At 37.5% G+C, this 21,357-nt stretch overlaps 1 protein-coding gene across 1 annotated transcript in view; it reads left to right on the forward strand.

Moving 5' to 3' along the window:
* Nucleotides 1–18,815, forward strand: part of FRY (furry homolog (Drosophila)) — a gene marked incomplete at both ends in the record, with an annotated part of 89,078 nt that extends 70,263 nt beyond the window's left edge. Inside the window, 9 exons of the mRNA XM_010182504.1 lie at nucleotides 2,183–2,323; nucleotides 3,083–3,262; nucleotides 5,292–5,453; nucleotides 6,295–6,369; nucleotides 7,389–7,559; nucleotides 13,372–13,572; nucleotides 14,120–14,278; nucleotides 17,229–17,392; nucleotides 18,626–18,815. Of these exons, the coding sequence (XP_010180806.1) occupies nucleotides 2,183–2,323; nucleotides 3,083–3,262; nucleotides 5,292–5,453; nucleotides 6,295–6,369; nucleotides 7,389–7,559; nucleotides 13,372–13,572; nucleotides 14,120–14,278; nucleotides 17,229–17,392; nucleotides 18,626–18,815 (1,443 nt within the window). The remainder of the gene's footprint in view (nucleotides 1–2,182; nucleotides 2,324–3,082; nucleotides 3,263–5,291; nucleotides 5,454–6,294; nucleotides 6,370–7,388; nucleotides 7,560–13,371; nucleotides 13,573–14,119; nucleotides 14,279–17,228; nucleotides 17,393–18,625) is intronic.
* Nucleotides 18,816–21,357: the final 2,542 nt, after the last annotated feature.

Here is a 21,357-nt window from a genome sequence, read left to right on the forward strand (position 1 = left end):
TCCCCAGACCAGGATAAACAATGTGCTCCTGTCTCCTATTAACTGGCTGTGGGACATACTGTCAATAGGTAAAGCCAAATGGGTTAACAGCCCCACTGGGCAATCCATAGGTGAATGTTACAGCCATTGGTTACAGACCCTTGAGTTTTAACAATCCTGGTCCAGTCCCCAGTGCTTGGATCTGAGGGAAATGGAGACACATGCAATGCTTAAGAATAATGAAGGAAATCAGTGTTGCAACAGTGACCCCTCCAAACACACAGGTATGCCTTCAAAGGGGAACTTTCTACCACAAGTTACTAAGATTATGAGACCAAATGCTCTCAGAAGAAGGTAAATGCTTCAATTACAGCCATTCAGTTGCTCTTCTTTTTTGCACTGAAATACTCTTTTTTTGTTACAAATTTGTGATGCGTTTCAGTACACACTTGGACTATCAACAACCACATATACTCATCTGAACAAGTGAAAACTGGCACAGTCCACAAACGTTCAGAATTTAAAAAGCAAGAGCTGTTTAAGTCTAAGGTTTCTGTTGAGGAAAAAGCTTATACAAACTGGAATGGAAATTAGAAGCTTTCAGAGATTATCCTAGGTTCCTAGAACAGATTTCTATCCAGCAATAGAGACAAAATTCCAAATATTTCCCAATAATTCCTTTTTTTGTCACAGAGTGATTATCTGATGCAGTAGCCTCTGTCAGAAAACAAAGAAAAAATTCTTTCATGCAGAGAGTTTCTTGTAATCCTTTATTCCTACACTGAAATGCTGTACCGGCTGATGTGCTGGATCATATAAACTGTTTACAAGGAAGAAATCAGAACTTCCATTGCAAGATCCTGATGGAAGCAATAAAAAGTCTATAATCCTGTTTTGAAGAAGAATTGCTAAGCACATTTTATCTCCCAGTAAAGGTATCCATGGGCTGAAGCAGGTTACCATGTAGTACCTCTAATTTAAAAATTCTTGCTATCTTTTGGTAGAGGCATAGATAAAGCACAGTGACTTCCATCTATTGTGCTGCTAATGGAATTTGCCTACTTTGTTTTATGAATCACTAATTACTACTCACTTTTACTGATGAAAGAAATCAGAAGTTATTTAGCGGTATGAGATAGGTGTGTTTCCTATCTGATCATTCCATTTTGACTGGCATGAAGCATTCTCGTTCAATAACAAGAGGAGTCTTGTCATTCAGGCCAGTGAGGGCATCTAATAAATTACTAAACTCCACTTGGATAACAGTTGAAATTTTTCTCTGATGGAAGACATAAGGCAGCATAGAGTTTTTACAAGTAATTCTTTTCTAGATCCTAATATCTCTGGTAACCAGTGTGTGAAGAACTTTTTTGTCAACCTGAATGGAAGGGTAGAGTCTAGTCTTGAGCCTCTGGTAACCTCTAGCAATAACATTTGATTGCCTCTCAAATCTATGGGGTGAAACCAATGAAAGAATGTGCTACCTTCCAGGAGATTTTCAGCTGGGCTATTTCATATACATCTGCAAACACAGTGTGTCTGTCTGTACAGCTCCTGAATTACTGTCTAGGATATATATGAGTACAGTTGCATTTTCAAGGTTCATTGTCATATTCCAGGATCTACACTCAGGTGTTTAAAAATTCCAGAATTTCGATCAAGACTTTCTTTGTATTTGTCTCTACAGTAAGAGAGCCCAGGGACTCCACCTCCTCCTTAACAGAGAATGTTTCCTTGGCAGTTACAGCCAGTGAGCGCTGGCAGTGAAGTATATTTAGATAAATGTGTATCAATGTCTGAATAGTAGTGGTTTTGTTTCTTCAGCATGTTTTCTTTTTTCTTACTGACTTCCAGCAAAGGTAGAAATAAAAAGATACTCCCCTGTTTTTATTGGATGTGCTTCCCCAATTGCAGTGTAAATTTCACCTGCCAGTTTACTCAACCACTGAATGTGTTTTCTGAATAAGTTAGGGCAGGCATATATAAAATGTATGTTTCATTATCAAAACAGGCTAGCATTTGGCTCTAAACTTAAAGGTCTCTTTTATTTCACACTTGTATCATCATCACTTGTAAAATGATTGCATTGCAAAATCAGTGGGTGAAGAGAGATTAACAGTACAAATGGTATTCATGAAAATAGTACCATTTCCCATAAGAAGGAGTGTCTCAAAATTTAGTTATGTTCACTTTTTTTTGACAGCTACTAGAAAAAGGCCTTCCTAGTATGCAGCAGTCCCTTTTACAGATGATCTACAGTCTTCTTAGTTATATGGACCTGTCAGCTATTCCTGTGAAACAATTTAACATGGAAGTGCTAAAAACCATCGAAAAATATGTGCAGGTAAATACCTTATCTTCTTTATATTAACATAGGAGCTTAGCAATATTTACTATCATAAGTTGATTTTCTTTATAAGAATTTAAGACTAGATTAGCAGGGAGGACTGCGACTGTCCAGTGTGGTATCTAGTTTCTGAACATCCTGATGCCTCATAGATTGCGTGTCCCCAGATAAGATGCCCAGCTGTGTGTTCACTGTGTGGGAAGCGTTAGGCTGCAGCTACACTACATTGGGAGCAAGCTTAATACCAGGCAGAGCCTGGCTGGCTATTTTTTTTTAAGTTGTTAGCATGAAAGGGAGATGTGGCATAAGCACTTCCTTTCAGAGGCTTCTGCACATAATTCTTGACAAGTGGAAAATTCATATTTTTATTAGTAATTCACAGCTGTAAAGAACCTATGTCAAGTCAGCTTTTTTGTTTAATGGGGATTCTGCAATGGCCCTTATATTTATTTGTACTGATTAAGGCATTCAGATAGGATATTTTAAATCCTTTGCCAAGATGGCCTTGCACTCAGGTCTCCCAGGTTGCAGGCCAGTTCCCTAACAATGACACCTTAGGCAAGTGTTGGTCTCTGCTGTTGAAATTACTCTGCAAGTACGTACCTCGTCACTGGCCGAGAGAGAGAAAGAACAGTGATATTCCAATTCCACATTTTTATTATGTGGCAAAAAATATGACAGCAAAATGTAAATGCGTGTGAATGTGTGTGAATACATGAATCTTTCCATTTGCTGATTAAACATACCTATTTCTAGAGCATTCACTGGAGAGAAGCCTTGAATATCTTGAAGTTGGTAGTTTCTCGTTCTGCCAGTTTAGTTTTACCATCCTATCAACACAATGATCTTTCAAAAATGGAAATACATCGAGTGTGGAACAGTGCCTCCAAGGAGCTACCAGGGAAGACTTTGGAGTTTCATTTTGATATTTCAGAGGTACTATTTGTAATTCTGCTACTTAACACCTTAATTCTGTTATTTGATAATCCTGAAACATGGGTTGCAGCTCCTTAAGAAAACTGAAAAATTAGGAAAGAAAGGAAAATTGCCAAACTGAAAGTCTCTTAAATTATTTTTGATTCACAGTGTCATATTTAATAACTCATGCTGGAGGGCTCTTTTTGGATTTTTACTAGGTTTTTTGTGTGAAGGATTTATTAGTTGTATTTAAAATTATCTGGTGGAAACAGAGTTGCAATTATGCCAATTGTAATATATAAGTATACTATATGTATAAAATCCCTCTCCAAGCACTTTATACTTGGATGCCAATGCTCTCTGCAACTGATAAACACAGAAGTATGTCCTTTAAGGGAGTAGTGCCTGACTTCTGACTGAACTCTAACAGCAGTCTTTATCCTGCAAACCCTGTACACCTTTTAACTTTATAGAACTGAATGGTCCTATGTACTTCAATGGGCAATTCTATAGTTACAAACCTGGAGGACTGTTTGCAGCATTATCATAGAATCACAGAACGGTTTGAGTTGGAAGGACCTTAAAGCTCATCCAGTCCAACCCCTGTCATGGGCAGGGACACCTCCCACCAGACCAGGTTGCCCAAAGCCCTGTCCAGCCTGGCCTTGAACACTTGCAGGGAGGGGGCATCCACAACTTCCCTGGGCAACCTGTGCCAGTGTCCCACCATCCTCACAGTAAAGAATTTCTTCGTAATATCTAATCTAAATCTACCCTCTTTCACAGAATCACAGAATATTAGGAGTTGGAAGGGACCTCGAAAGATCATCCAGTCCAACCCCCTGCCAGAGCAGGATCACCTAGACTAGGTCACACAGGAACACGTCCAGGCAGGTTTTGAATGTCTCCAACAAAGGAGACTCCACAGCCTCTCTGGGCAGCCTGGTCCAGTGCTCTGTAACCCTTGCAGTAAAAAAGTTTTTCCTGATGTTCAGGTTGAACCTCCTATGCTCCAGCTTGCACCCATTGCCCCTTGTCCTGACATGGGCTGTCACTGAGAAGAGCCTGGCTCCTTCCTCCTGACACTCACCCTTTACAAATTTCTAAACATGAATGAGGTCACCCCTCAGTCTCCTCTTCTCCAAGCTAAAGAGACCCAGCTCCCTCAGCTGCTTCTCATAAGGGAGGTGCTCCACTCCCTCCATCATCTTTGTGGCTCTGCGCTGGTTAAAACCATAACGCATCATCCTTTCACTGCATACCCTTGTAAAAAGTCCCTTTCCAGCTTTCTTGTAGGCCACCTTCAAGTACTGGAAGGCTGTCTTAAGGTTTCCCTGGAGCCTTGTTTTCTTCAGGCTGAACAACTCCAATTCTTTCAGCCTGTCTTCATAGGAGAGGTGCTCCAGCTCTCTGATCATTTGTGTGGCCCTCCTCTGAACTCTCTCTAACATTATAGACTATTTCATATAGATAGTAGTGAGACTTTGAGGTTAAAAGGGAACATGAACATAAAAAAGTACCTTATACTATTTGTATAAAGAGTTACTTCTTGCTGTTTCATGTAGGTATAGTTCTAGAAAATGCTGAGCATCCTATCTTCAGTCCAAGAAAGCATTTTAATGTTTGTTGGAACAGGGCCACAGTGTTCAGCACTCTTAGGGAAATCCTATTTAAAAGTGTGCACAAGTAATGTGGATTTGAAATATATTTCCTAAGTTTTCTGGGTTTTTTGCTGGTTCTTATGAACTAGATGAACTTTAAGGTCCCTTACAACCCCAACCATTCTATGGCAGTTGCTTTGGATATTGGCTATTCATGAACATACGCAGTAGCTACTAGATATGGCAGTTGTTACTGAGACATTCACAGTGGAAAATAACATATATACCAAGTGATTTGGTGCACTCCTTGTTTTACCACTGTTTTTGATCTTCAGAGTAATCTTAATTAAAGATTAATTAATTATTGTTTCTTAACTGAAACAATATACCCTATTATAAGTTCATCCTGGAGCATAGTACTCATGAATAATTACTCTCTATTTAAGACTCCAATTATTGGGAGACGGTATGATGAGCTGCAAAGTTCTTCTGGACGCGATGGTAAACCCAGGGCAATGGCTGTCACCCGAAGCACTTCTTCAACCTCATCAGGATCCAACTCCAATGTCCTTGTTCCTGTGAGCTGGAAGAGACCCCAGTACTCTCAGGTAAACTCCTTTTAAGTAGCCCACTGTTCATTAACACTGGGAGCAGCTGAATTAATGCACACTTAATTTCTTAAGTGCTTGTGCCCTCTGTGCCCTCTCAGTGCTCCTGACTGGCTGGGGCAGTGGCAGCAGGGCATCAGGCTGACTGTGTGTGCTGGATGTCTTCCTTGGACTCAGAAATGGACTGAGCTATGTCTGCTTTTATCCTGCCAGTGTTTTTCTTTCAACCTGCAGGAAATGCATCTCTTTAAGGCCTATAAGTCTAGGTCAGATTTAGGTAGGAATGACAAGCCAGTTGAGATATAAGCAAGAAGAGGAGATAGACAGCAGGTGCAACTTTGTCAGTGTTGTTTTCTTGGGAAATCAAATTAAAATAATTCCTTGGAACAATCTTCCAAAAAGTGGTATTTTATTACCTTACTCATTTTGGTTATCTGCCAGTTAAAATAAAAGCACACCGAATAAATTTATATATTGCTATTTTTTTAATATGGCAAATTTTGTACCAGTGACTCAGGTACCAATTCTGCAAAAAATAATTATGCATGTACTTAGTTATGAGCTTCTGAACTGTTTTGAAGAGATGCACAGGATCCAGTGTTTCCTTATTATGCTCAATTAAATTAATAGGCTAATTTAAAAATAATAAACACCAAAATCATTAACAGTTATTTTTATGTTTCCTTGTATGCATGGTTTCACTGAAAGCAACCCTTTGAGCATTTAATGACTAATTCTTTGGTTGGTTTTTTCTAATTAAAAATTGTTAATGTATGTTTCTAGCCACCAGGAGAATGGGTGGTTAAAAAAATGCTCATTTGAGAAACATTTTGTTTTCTAGAAAAGGACAAAGGAAAAGCTGGTGCATGTCCTTTCTCTTTGTGGTCAGGAAGTTGGGCTGAGTAAAAACCCTTCGGTAAGTAGCCTTGTATTGACCATTTCTTTGTTTCATTTTGTCCTTATCTTAAAAAGTCAAGAACTTTGTTTCCCAGAGCTGCTGACCTGATTTGCACATTACTGTCACTGTCACTTGTGCTGGCCCATGCTGCATTTCTCAGCATATAGACTAGTGAGTGAATGGCCCTCTCACTTAGACACATTTTACTTACAGAGCTACGTATGGTTTTGCTGTGAAAGATCTGTCATGCTATAGGGTTTGCTTATGCCAGCTCAGTGGTTAGAGAGTAATGACCTCTGGTATTACCAATCTAGGGCATTTATAAAGCAAAATATTAACTTACAGAAAAAAAACTGAGGGAGGTCCGATTTTTTCCATTAGAGAGCAGTTCTAATGTTACCCTTTAAAAATTAATATTATCTAGTGCCAGGAAATGGGCAATAGATCATCCAGGGTAGGGAGCTCTTAAAATAGTTATTGTATATTTTCTACAGAGAAAGGAAAATTTCTGAATGTTTTTGAATATATTGTATGTCAGTTGTATTATGGTGAACAGGTCCTTCATTTCTGACAAGGGCCATTGCTTTTTCACAACTAAATTGCAGATACAATTATTTTTAGTAGGAAATGAAAGCTTGTTGTGTTTTCTAATCTTGACATATTTTTGAACATCATTTTTAACTAGAGTTTTTTTAATGATCTCACTATCTTATCCACTTAACAGTACTGTCTTTGCTAAGGTCTCTGAATTTTGTTCCTATAAATGTATACAAACGTCCAGGCAACATCAATCTGCAGCCACTAGGAGGTAGCTGTAGTATTCTTGGATGTGTTCCTGCAGTATGAAGTTGTTTCTTTGTACAAGTTTAATCTGAAGGCACCTGTCCAACATAAATAATAAAGAGTGTTCTAAAAATACCCAGTGAAGGAATTAGGTGTGTACTGGAAATACAGTCTTCCAAATAACCAATTACAGCTTTTAGGAAGAAACAACCAGAGGGAACAGTTTGTTACAAGAGAAATCCTTTGACTTGTAGGTAATTTTTTCTTCCTGTGGTGATCTGGATCTGATTGAGCACCAGACGAGCTTGGTGTCTTCAGAAGACGGCACAAGGGAGCAGGAGAACATGGATGATTCGAACAGTGAACAACAATTCAGAGTCTTTAGGGACTTTGATTTCCTAGATGTTGAGCTGGAAGATGGAGAGGTACAGTATATTTTCTCTGAAACAGCTTTCTTATTAGAGCAGTTTGATATTCTTTCTGCTAAACACTGTACTCTTCTTGTAATGTAAGTCTTTAACTGTGTGTAACTATAAACGTAGTTTTGAGTTCAGATTATTTATAACGTTCACTTAGTGTTTATTTCAGTAGCATAACAGTAAGAGCCTACCACACCCTTCCTTTCTGAATCTGCTTTAGGAAACACTGCAAAACTGTTACTGGAACATGAAGCCTCTGTTCCAGTACCTTTTAAGTAAATTTGCTTTTAAGTGAATTTATTTAAAATACAATTTTAAAGGCCTACATTACTAACAAAAATATATTTGCTGATTAAAAATCCATAAAATGAAATTGTTCCAAATCTGTTGGTTTATGAGTAACCCCCCAAAATATTAATTCAGACCTTCAGGCTGTTGTTACTCCTGCAACTGCTGATGAAATCACTGGCACTTAGAGAGATGCACCTTCCACTCTGCTTAGGTGTCCATGATTTCATCATCTCGTGCAGGAGCTAAACAGAACCCTGAGGGCCTAGATCAAGTTTTGACAGGTGAAGCCTGTCACCTCACCTTGAGCTGAAGTAAAAAAGTGGAAAAACTGCTTAATTTTTTGGAGGGTTACATCCTTTACCATTGGTTATATCAAAATTGGAGTATTTCTTTCTATTTGGGTGGGAAAGGCCAAAAATTAATATCCATTGCCAAACAAGTCTAACAAATTTATTGCTATTTAAAAGTTCAGAAATTGTTAGCTCTTTTGAAGTACTTAAGGTGCAGATGTTCAGCAAACCTAACAGTTTGATAAATTGTCTTGTCATACTCTGGACTCAATTTTAACACGAATTCACTCAGCCATTGCTCTTAACCCTGAGAAGAGCATGTGTACAGGAAAAAATACTCGGTTTTCTCTGTAGTTGAATTACAGAAGTAAAATAATTTCAGGGTAAACAGACATCTCAGGTGTGAACTCATGTACATCTGAATTTTAGGGGTTTTTTCCAATTAAGAGAAAGGATGAAAGAACGGAAAGAGATGCCACAGAGTCTTTATTTTCCAAGTCAGGAATCTCTGTATCAAAATACAGTATTTTTGGTTCACAGCTGCCCATGACTTTGGTGGGGGAAAAAAAAGGCAATTGGCATCAATGGTTGAAAATACATTAGCCAAATATTATGAAAGAGCTTTAATGTCCCAAACAATGATAAATTATTAAACAGCAATGCCAGGTTGGCTGCAGTCATTTCTGTGTCTTAAATGCTTTCAAGACATTACAAGGACTTGGGACTGCAATTTTAAGTAAATATTACTTGATAATTTTTTTGTCCAGTGAAATTCAGAAATTTATTCTTTCTCTTCAGTAGGTGAAAATATATAAAGGTTTTATATAATTACGCAGTACAACTCCCATCAAAATTAGTTTACCTTCATGGACTGTGACTCGGCAAAGATTTGTTTTGGCTAACTTCAAGACTGAGGCCTAAATTAATTGATATACTAATTGTCTTAAGTTGGTCATGGAACAGATAGTAAGCTTCTCTTGTTTTATGCGAAGTAAAATGAAAAATATAGTCTTTTACTTAATACAGTTTTTAAATTGCCGTGAATCTGAGACCTTGCATTCAGAGGTTTAGTCCAGCCTGACTTACTACTGTTTTAAATAAATTGATACCTTAGCCAAATTCAAACCTGGTGTAAGAATGAGTTGAAACTCTTCTCTAATGAATGAGTTGAAACTATATCATTTACATCAGGTGTGAATTTGATATATTCATGAACATGAATAAAACAGTATTAGAAAACTTAAGCTAGCAAGAGCACAGTCTTTTCAAAAAAAACTTATGATTTAAACAGGCCAGTGATGCTTGTATCATCCCCAGACCACAAAATGTTCTTATTTGAAATTTCATGAAGATGTGAAAGCAAGTAATGGCTATTTTCAAACTTAAAAGGTAGGCTGAAGAGTTGAAGTTTCTGTGCTAATATTAGTTACAATTGTAAGCAAATGTTTGTCTATGGTGTCTTTAATACAGTAATTTTACATAGATTCTTTCTATTTGTTTTTCTGTCTGTTATATCTGCTACCCAGGAACTTCAGGTAAGAATGCTACTTGGAACTCAGACGTGCCAGTATATGTTATGCCTTCTTGCAAACTCGTATTATAAAATAACACCATAGTTTTTTTGTTGCCCTCCCCCTTTTCAGTGTGTGGGTGGGTGGGGGGTGTGCGTGTGCTTGCACTTCTGACAGGTGCTTCATTTTTTGTCTTGTACTAGAAATATTTTTGAGGTCTTCTTCAAAACTTCTACTTCATTCTAAGTTTTTGACGTGCTCAACAGTCTTCACAAATTTTAAAGTATCTTAATTCTAGTATGAGCATTCTTCAAATTGAGACATTTCTCCTTTTAGTATCTTTGTGCATAAATAATATGTAGAAACAAAAACCAATTTAGTTATTTATAATGCAGTAAAGTTTGGGCCATTTCTTTCCATAGCCAAATTATATATAATTTCCAGCTTTTCAGTTGTGGTATATTGGCACCTGTTAGCACCTTGCTAAAGCTGATATCTGAGACCTCTTCAGAAAATTAACATCATTGCCTACCAGCCTGAATTTAATTGAATAAACTAATTAATTCATACAGCTTAGTTTAATTTAGCTGTATACTCATACCAGCTTTGGTGGACTCATTTACCCTGTGAAGAAAACTGAAAAGGCACATCAGTGGTTGCCAGTTTGGGACCTAAACTTACGGTTTGTCAATGTATAGAGAGAACTGAAATGATTAAAAAATTGTAATGAGTTGTAGAAATGATGCAAAAATCAGCAACAACAGTATTTTGTGTATTTGTTTCTGACAGTTTGCACATCAGTTATGCAAACACAATCCCCCAAAAATCTTTGTCCAAATGCCTGTGCTCTAAAAGATACAAATATATGAAGGTAGTGCCTTGCTATGCAGTTCCACAATACTTTTGCCTATACTTGTGCTACACCATTAACTAGGCATCCTTTGTCAATACAGTAAGGATAAAAACTTGTGTAAAATAAGTTTTGCATTATTCTTACTGGCTTTATGGAGGAGCTGCACTGCTCTCCCTGACATGGGGTTCCTTCCCTTTTTTACTGCCCTTTCTGTGTCTCCCCTTGCCCCTTGGTTATGGTCATGTTTGAAGTGGCTGCCAGGGCACGTTGCCTCTTTTACCAGAGGGGGGTGGTTCTGGGAAGCCTGATGTAGTACCTGCTACCCGCTTGCTGCTGGCCAGACACATTTAGCGTATGTGACTGTTTCCTTTTGAATTGACATTTGTTAGTGGTGGCTTTTCAGATAGTAGATAGCTTTGCTCCCATGAAGGGAGAAATGAACAGCCTCTCAAATACATCTTCCCTCCTTCTTGTTAACTGTGAAAGAAAGATTGTTTTACAGACTGTTGTAAAACAACAACTCCATCTTCGTAGGCATGTGTTGACCTCTTTTTTAAATACAGTATGATTTTGGGTCCCTCTGTAGCAAGCTTACACTAACCCAAATGCTATGGGTGTTCAACTCTCTTACCGTCCTCCCTCACTTTTAATTCAATTGTCCTTAATTGCATGCCCTAGAAGTGTCCCTTTTCATTTATCTTCTTTTTGCTGACTTCCTTCTTTAAGACACTGCAGAATAAAACTGCACCAGAAAATATTCTCGTAGGCATGGGCTGCAAAGGTTACTGATAGCTGTACTAGGCATCATGAGGATCAGGGTGCAGTGATATTCATCTTTGCTTCCTTGCTTATTTATGTCATTTTGTCATCTGCTAGTTCAGTAACTGTTGTGTTTGCGGAGGATGTCTCATTGCTGCATATGTCCTCCAGCCTTTGTGGGGGAGGATGGACAGCCAAAGAATGTGTAAAATAAATAGCTTCGAACTGAACAGTCATTTTCATTATTTAAAGAGACCTAATTTCTTAAATCTTAGATGTATTCTGTTCTCTTCCCACACAGAACTACCATATGATCCCAGTCCCATTATGAAAACACAGGGTTCTTCCAACAATGTGCTAGGCTTCATAACAATTTCATGTTCATTTGCTCTTGAATATAGTGCATTCCTTAGTTCTGCATCTTCTTGTGGATTACAGTTCTTGCATTTCTGGATTGTCTTTTTCCTAAAATTTTTTTTTTCTTTTTTCCTTGTATTTGTTCTTGAATGGTGAGCTTAGTGTCATGAAACTGAACGTTCCCTCTTTCTAATTATATGCCAAAGTTCATTGCATTAATTGGCAATTATGCAAAATAGGATCTATTCATGCAAGTTTGTGGCTTGTTCAGGAGGTAAGATTGCAATTGAATTAATTGCACTTTATGCAGTTTAGTCCCCATTCAGTAAATGTCTGAGTAGTCCTGAATGGGGATTACTTAAGTGTTTAAAATTACAAATCTTCTTAAGTATCTTACTGAACCGAGGCCTCTTTCTCTATGGTTGCATATAATTTTCATCTGCATGAGCCCAGGATATACTACTTCCATAAGTAATTTGATAATAATGTTTATGCATTTTTTTATAGGCAGAACTGGATTTTTGTCAAATTTATGTTTAAAAAATCACCGTCAGCTTGAATTTTCAGGAGCTGGTTTGCTTGTTTGAGCATTGCGTCTTACAGAGACTTGTTTTAAAGAGTCAGCACTGAACCTTAAAAAGAAACATTTTTCTCTATTCCTTCCCATGTTGATGTAAGGTTGAGGGCTTTCAACTAGATAGAGTACCCAAAACTGAAACTGGATACTTTGGGGTAGACCCTTCGTGCTGTACAAGGCCCCTTTGGGCTCTGCAGGTCCATGACAGGAGCAGTTGTGGACATGCTCCTGCATTTGATGGAGAGGAACCTGGCCTGGCTTGAAGAAGGGAGCAAGAGAATTAGTGCAATTAGGGAAAAGGGATGCCGTCCACTGGAGAATACATAAAGTAAACAGATAGAAAAATGTTGGAAAAAAATGTCAGTTTTATACATGAAAGAAGTTAAGTGATCTTTGTATCAGTTCACCAGCTAACAAATAGTTACGCAATTTGCTCATGCACTTGGCTTTGTGTAACCGCACATGGCATCAGAAATGAAAGTCAGTATAAAATGTTTGGCCCGTTTGACTGTGACCTTTGTAAAACATGAAATTTCAGGCAATGCTGATCAGGTTATTCTCAAGGTATAGTTTCAAATTACTCAAATAAATCCAAGTTACGAAAATAAGCAATATGGGCCTAGCATAACAGTTTTAAAAGGTATGCTGCTTTAGCTATTACATTTTGCGTGCTAAATGAAGGGTTCATTCAAATCTATCTTAACTCATCATCATGGTTATGTATATAACGAAAAGAATCTAAAATCTTTAACATATGTTTTGCAATTGAACCATTGCTATGAACTGTGCTCCTAATATTTTTAAACATCATGAAAAAATCCTTTAAAATTGCTTCCAAAGTTTTATTTTGCCTGTCATTGCTCTACTGATACTGAGTTGTGTGTATATGTGGACTTACAAAAACAAATTCTTAAATTGGCAAATGCATGAGAAACATCAATACTGAAAAGAATGAATCTTCATTTAACTCTCATTACCACGCTTCTGCTCTTATCTCCAGGTGAAACGCTGGAAAATTTTAAATGCTCCTGTTACATAATTGCTTAACAAAATAATGTTTATATCATTTGTATTATATTCTTACACAAAGATATTTCTTCAGCTAACTTTGATCTAATGATTAGGGGTTTGTAGATGATGGGTTTCAAATCAAGGCAGCTGACCCTGTATCTGATTTCAGGGCGAGAGCATGGACAACTTCAACTGGGGAGTGCGGCGACGGTCCCTGGACAGCCTGGACAAGTGCGACATGCAGCTGCTGGAGGAGAGCCAGCTCTTGGGGAGCACGCCCAGCCTGAACAAAATGAACCACGAGGACTCAGATGAGTCATCTGAGGAGGAGGACCTGACCACCAGCCAAATCCTGGAGAACTCAGACCTAGTAAGCTGCAAACTTGCCATTTAAGAAGAGACAGGGTTTTGTTTTCAAATAAGCTGGGCTTTTAGTTTCCTCTCGCTCAGGTGCAGTCTAATGAGCTGAAACTGGAGGGGTGGCACTCAATGCGGTATTTTCTCATTGCTTGCTTTTCCCTTGTTTGCAGATGTTAACAGGAATTTTAATGCAGAGTTTGAAACACAGGAAGTGTCAAGTCTGATTAGTTGCCCTTTTTTCCACAAATTAGTTTATGAGTTTTGCACAATTGGCCAGTAGTGAATCTTTTTGATGTATCTAATAATAATAAAAGAAATAGGACAAGACTCCAATTTGGTAAACTGTGTCAGCTTTTCATTATTCACTTTTGGGATGTTTGCATACACTCTTTATGATAGAAGCATTGAAAGAGTTATAGTATGTCTGCGTGTACAAACTAAGTGAGCCATCTTCACTGCCATTTAAGACAAAGTCTGCTCTGCACGTTCATAAAAGCAATGTATGTTAGGGTTGCTGTATATTCAGTTCTTCTGGGCTTTTGTTGTCTTTTAAACAGATTATAAATCTTTCTCCATCTGAGGATGCAAATCATATTGACTCACTTTCTACATCATGCGACACAACCTCAGCAGACCCTCATTTTAATATAGGAACGTCTAGCTTTGAAGTGTCTTTGCCTGATATGAATAATCTCCAAGTGTCTGAAAGATCCAAGGTGAATACATTTTTACTTTCAACTGCAGTGTACTTTGCATAACACTTTTACAAGTTTGTTTTACTTACACTTTCATGAAGTGTTTGATCTGTGAAAGTGCATTCTGAGTTTCTGTATGTAATGGCATAGTACAATACATTCATGTGCTCCTGCACATCCATACCCTTTCTTTTCCACTTATACTTTCTACATTAAAAGATTTTCTTTATTGTTTCATAAGTATATTGCACTACATATGCACCAAGACACTACAGGAAGCAGATTGGAAGGCAAATTCGTGAACTGGTTACAAGTTACAACTCTAAGGGAATACCCTTTTGTTCTTCATGCTGATTTAAAAGAACAATATGCCAACTCATGTGGTGGGTGTATGCGTGTACTCTCTGAGATTTTTTTGTATGTGGGAACCTACTGTACAGTTGTGTGCACTGGATTCAGTTCTTGCCTTTTGGCAGGCACTCAGAAATTTTAAATTCATGACCACAAGATTAAGCCATCTTGGGGGGGGGGGGGGGGCGGAGGCAGGATTTTCAAGGATACAACAACCATGTTCAGCACGGTTTATTTTGACAATTGTATCAGAAGATGAACAAAGTGTAAGGTTGGTAAATTATTATCAATGTGGGGATGTTTTCTTTAATTTTCTGTTTACTAATACTTGTATGTGGGAGATCAGGTGTACCTACTCCTCTCACTGTCTCTCCAGAAATATAGTCAGAGGGTTGGGGTGGGTCAGTGGCTTTATGACACTGTCGCCTTACCAGTACAGCTTTCTCTGTCATGTCTCAATTGGGTGGCTTCTGCAGAATGGGCAGGGGAAGAATATAGCTGTCTTACGTGAACATTGTGTAAACATTGGCTACCTGATCAAGTTCAAGATGTCCCTGCTCACTGCAGGGGGGTTGGACTAGAGGATCTTTAAAGGTCTCTTCCAACCCCACACATTCTATGATTCTATGATTTCATTCCAGTTCTTGTCCTTGGTCCCGTCTAAACTCAGCCACACAAAAAATTGAAACAGTACTGCTAGCACTGCATATAACAGAAGTAATGGAAAATTCTAATGAAGAGGTCATCGAAAAGGAGGTTGGAATTGCGCTAAATATTGAACAAATTGTTTATGTTAGAAACCTCCCCAGAAGGAAGAAAGAAGAAGAGGAGGGGAGTGTGGGTAAGGATAGGAAAGGAGGGGAAACTCTCAAAATAATGGCTGTGGAAAAGATAAACTCATTATCATTTGTCAAAACAACTGTTGGAAGATGAGTTACCATGTAACAACCCTAAGCAGCAGAAGTTGGCAGAATTTCAGTTCAGGAAGCTGCAGTCAGAACAGATACGTTTGCAGTGACTGCAGCTAATCTCATGCCACCAGCTGCCGTAGCTATTGGTATATACATTAAGAATTGCAAATCACAGTTCATGAGTTTCGTATATGCCTAGGGTTTTAGAAACTTTACTGTGAAAATTTCTTTAATGTACCAAAATCATCACAAAATTAAAAGCTTTGGAAAAAATAAATAAGTGAAGAATGTAAAATCACAGCAGTTTCCTGTGGGATTGACAGGCAAATTCAGCTAGTCCTGAAGACAGGTTTGATATTGGTGAAATACAAACCCCAAATTAACAGGGATGTGCCAGTGTTACAAAGATGCTTGGACTGATAAACTTTACACAGAGTGCCTTCTTAATGGTTTTTGCCTCAAAGATATTTTCTTCCAGTATACATACTTCTGTATTTTTACTCAAAATAACTTGGAGTCAGTACAAACAAAGTTAAAACACCTGAGTTTGTATTTATTTTAAGGAAGAAGTCACCCAGTTTTTTTAGTTAAAACTTGGAACTTGCACCTAAATAATTTTTACTTAATTGGATAACACAAAATCTGAGCTCTTTCCTGTTTTTCTTTTCCTGATTCATTTCATGCACCCTGGACTAAGGAATATTCCTATCCCTTTCATTTTTGGGAAAAAAACCCCAAACAATCAAACAGAAAAACCTTTCTCCTACTTAATTTCTGATCCTCTTCTTTCTGATACAAGTCTTGTTTAATTTTTAGAAATGCAGATCCCCAGAATTTATCTGTAGGATTCAAGCAAGTCTGGTCATCTGCTGAAGGCCACTTTTCTCTTTTAATTCTACTTGCCACAGATTTCCTTCCCTACCAGCTTCCAAAACGTGTATGTATGTGCACATATGCATATGCACAAACACACACCCTCTGTTTGAGATACCTCAAACAGAAAAAGTAGAGTTTGAGCTGTGCACTGCAGTCACCCCTACAGGAACTGCTTTGCAGGATGCTATGGATGATGCAGACAAAAGCCAAAAGATTAAAACTGAAACAAAATTTGTTCAGAATAAAAATACAAGAGAAATTGGAAAGTGTCAAAAAGAAATCAAGAGCTTCAGGTGCTAATGGATGAAAAAGGAATGTAATAACAGAAGCATAATCCTTTGAATGGCCCATAGAATGCTTTGGATTCCTCTTGAATGGAAGTTATTATGTAAATGACATGCTAAAAATAATTCTTAGTTCTAAACATGCATATTATGATTGTTTTCAATATATTCTGAGAGGCTTTAATATACTCCTGGACACTATAAAGCGATAAGTGACAAGGACAGACTGACAGTAACAAGAACCCTATTGTTTTTCCTGAAAAGATACTGCCCTGCTGTGTTGCCAAAAGCATCTAAATCTGAAACTCTTTGCTAGCCAAATTAAGTCAAAGAAATGCTTTAAAAATAATACTGGTCCAAGCCAGCAAGTTAAGCAAATACAGTATTTTTGAAGAAGTGTAACTTGATTCATGTCATTAACAATCCTGTGACTTTGTATCTCTGCAATTTAACGTGTTGTCAGGTGGGATTTTTCATTAAATGCTTTCTGATTATTAGCTGAATTAACGTATTTGCTGTTTTCTAAGACATCATCATTCTCTCCCCTAGGCTGAAGCTGTACATGAAGAACATGATACAGCAGTCCATGAGGATGAACTTTCAGGGTCTACAAATGAACTCCCTGGAGCATTTGAATGCAGTGATAGCCTTAGTCTGGATATGACAGAGACTGAAGAGAAAGTTGACAGGCTGGAACAATTTGCTCTTGCTAGGTACTTGTATATCCTTTTATTCATTAAGTTCTTTTACACTTCACAACAAAATGGTAAGGCGTTAGTTAATAGAATGGCTGCTTTGGCCACAAGAGTTACAAAATTCTCATCAGTTTAGAGCTTGAGTTTAGAGAATATATTGTCCTATTTACATGCATAATTATCTCACAACTCAAAAAAAACCCCAAGATTTTCCTTCTAGGAAAAACAAGCCATGATTTGCACATGCATCTATGCAGTTAGTCGTTATATACGTGATATATTTAACTAAATTTAAAAATGTATTTTTAAAGATTTGCAGTAATAGAAATACTGCTTAGTGAGCTGTTCAACAGATCAGCCATGTATTCATTCTGCTGATTTCTTATGGATCATAAGGAAGTCACAATACTGTCAAAAATCCCACCTGCATACTCTTGAGGCTGCTGGTGAGTGTGGCTGGATCCCAGTATATGTTGCAACAAAGCATCAAATTTTTCCATGCCTTATGGAGCTCTTTCAGATTTCGCATGCTGAGATAGACTCCAAGTAGCCTGTATTTAGGAAAAGGAAAGGAATGAAGATATACAAAGAAGCCCTCTCTCTGTCTGTGTGCCACATGTTTCAGAATCACAGTTCCTGTTCTTGGGAGCCATAGGAAATATTTCTCCATCCCAAAGGCTTGATTACACAAGATCGAGTAGCTTAGTACCCTTTAAAAATGGTAGTCAGCCTGTTTCACTGACCATGGAGTGCCAAAATAATGCTCTGTCCTAAGAACAGTAGAGAAGGGATGGATCTTCTCCAATCTGTTACACTGAGGGGGAAACCAAACAGGTCAATTTATATCATGTTTGTACAAGCTGAGATTATTTTCAGTACTTTTACCATACATTATGATTACTAAGTTTTCCTAGAAGAGGAGTTTTAATTCATGGGCTCTATCCTCCTGTAAAATGTCAGCCTTCTTCCTGCAAATGATGATACACTAAGACAATTCAAGTATTCTGGAATGAGGGAAGAGAGATAGATGATAATGGCCTTAAGACCAGGATTCTGATTTGGAGGACTTTCTCATTGTAGCCAACATCTTGCCAACCAATGAAAAATAATTTTTAGTTTCATGAATATTTTTAGAAAGGTGCTAGAATTGATCCTGTGATTACATCTCTCTGTTATAGCATTTTTTTTCTGCCACCTGCTTGGTATTCTCCTTTCATCACAATTGTTTGGTTTGGGTTTTTTCTCCTTCAGTTTCGGAGATGTTGATCGAAATGCCTCCCCTCCTCCCTCACCATTTTTTTCTGCCATCCTGGCTGCATTTCAGCCAGCAGCATGTGATGATGCAGAAGAAGCCTGGCGTAGTCACATCAACCAGCTCATGTGCGACTCTGATGGTTCCTGTGCAGTTTATACATTTCATGTGTTCTCTTCCCTGTTTAAGGTGAGAAAATAAGTCAAAGATACAAAATCAAAATGTTTAGCTTGTGTGTGGCTATTAGGGTGGTTCTTGATAGTAGTAATGAACTACTTGGTATATAACCACTGTAATTTTGCATGCTGCAGGATTGCCATACTAGATGTTCATGCAGAACTGTCTTCTAGGACCAGTTTTATAATAAAAATAGTATGTATCTCATACTGGCAGGCTTGGACATAACATTATAAAATGTGGATCCACTTTAAAGAGTGCTTTACAAGCAACCTGAAACAGTAACTGCAAGAGACAGGAAATAGCCTTTTAATCTCTAACTATTGTTAATCTGTTCTTTCATCTCAAACTGTTGAAATCTGACCATGCTCCTGTAAGTGTCAACATTATTAAGTATTGTGTACCTAATCATCTGAACAGAAATATTCAGCTGCCATCAAGTAACATAAATTCCAGAGACTGAAAATTACTAATTGACTAGAAATACATTTTTCCTTTCTAAAACTGTATGCTTGCAAAGGTAAGCATCTTGTGTAAAGATAAGGAAAAAAAAGGCATTAAACGTACAAGCTGTTCTAAGGAATTATGTCTCTTTTTACCTGTAATTAGTTTTAAATCTTTTTATAATTGTTTCTCCTTCTTTATATGAGGCAGCTGTGGGATGTTTAGCATGCTGCAGCAGTCTACACAGCAGCCAGGTAATTCATGCAGAGTTTAAGTTCCCATGATCTAAGATCTTAAAATTTTTATTAGCAATGCATAACCTTTTAATAAATACACAATCTCAAGATCTTTTCATATCTTTAAGACTATCCTTATAAGAAAGAAGCATAATACAATACAAATTTCTTCTCCATTATATTTTCTCTGTGCTCCACCAGAGTTTATTCTGTCTTCTCTAGCTGCACACCATGTCTGCCTTTAAACATTACATCACTGTAAATACAAGTGCCTTATAAGCATCTTTTAAACACTGATAAACAGCCATTTGTAAGGGGAAAAAAACAGTGCTGACTTGAGTGCATGGTCAGTTCAACTTTGAAAATGAGTCTTGTGTTTCTTCATGATGTGCATTTTAGCTTTTCTGCTGGTTAGGTTAGTCCAAGAGGTTAATAGCCCTGTTCAAGTGTGGTGAGAGTTATTGGTCCTTTTTGTTCTCTTTGAAGAGGTGAAATGGAACTGGTGTCACACTTCTGAAAACTAAGTAAATAATTCGGTGTAATGCAAGACCTAAACATTACCTGTAAAGTACCTGTTTAACTCCAAGTCCTGGCATGCCAGCACCACATTTGCTGTTGTCCTTGCCCTATATTGAGAATATAGCCTACTCATTTTCTTCTGTTGATACTGAAGGAGAAAGATACAATACTGCTTTCAAAAACAAATTTCAATAACAGCAAAACCTGAATAACAGTAATAAAATAAATAAATGAAAGATGTTAATAGTATCAACAAGTGAGAATTTTCTAGCTGCAGTCACAGCCATCGTTTTAGTTTATAAAATAGCTTTGCTCTCCTCTTCAGAGTTAAAACATAGGAATATTATTTTCCCAGATTTTTTTCATAAGATCCCAGATGGTCTGGAATTGTATTGTGTTTTCAGCATCAAACTTTGCTACTCATCTGCTAACTTAAAAGACTTTTGACCTTCACCAACAGGAAGTTTCGGAAATAAGCCCATTATTTTCTAGGCTTGCAATGCAAAGTACTGCCAAAATACTTAACTTTGAAACAAAATCCTTGTTTGGAGGAGCTTGTCAACTAAATACTTGGTGAAGTGAAAGAAGTGCATTTTCCAGGGCACCTACATTTCAGTCTACATCAAGTTAATGATGTCTTGGATGTTTGCCCACAACACACTAAACTTGTTTAAAATTCCTGAAATTACTGAAGTACTTTTCCTGTAAACGAGTCATAGCTCAGAGATCTCTGGATTATCTTCATGGCTGTCTCTTTGTGTTTCATTGAATCAAATGTCTTCCAGCAGACCAGCCAGTTCCAAGACAAGTAGATTTGAGACCTAGCAAGTAGTTTCCACAGTCGAGCCCTTTTGTTAGAAGTCCTCTTCCTAGAAGAGGAAACCTGGGGTTAAGAAGAAAATGTTCTGAGAATATTTTGTGATTGGTTACATTGACACAAAACAAAGCAACTATATGCAGGCATATACCTCTTCATAATACACTGGCAGATGGCATTATTATTCACAGTAGTCTCATTTCATAAATTATATACTGCATTCAGACCTCGCTTGAAAGATTTCAGCCACTATTGTCTGCACCTAGGACATAGGTCAGATGATAGCTTATTATAGAACTGATAGTCCATGTAATTGCAAAATAAATATATTTAGTGAAATACTATAGATAGATACCAAAGTACAATCTCTTACTGTTTCACATTTTAATACTTTATTTCCCATTTTAATACTTAAATTCACTGTTCAAAACTCTTATCTTCTTAGCTGTAGATTGGTTGTTGCTCTTATGAATATCTGAAAAGGAAAGCAGTAAAGAAAGGAAGAATACAGGTGCCCCTCCATAATAGGTTTGAGGCC

Source organism: Mesitornis unicolor, unplaced genomic scaffold (genome assembly GCF_000695765.1).
Source record: "Mesitornis unicolor isolate BGI_N332 unplaced genomic scaffold, ASM69576v1 scaffold28184, whole genome shotgun sequence".
In the NCBI taxonomy this organism is placed as follows: domain Eukaryota; kingdom Metazoa; phylum Chordata; class Aves; order Mesitornithiformes; family Mesitornithidae; genus Mesitornis; species Mesitornis unicolor.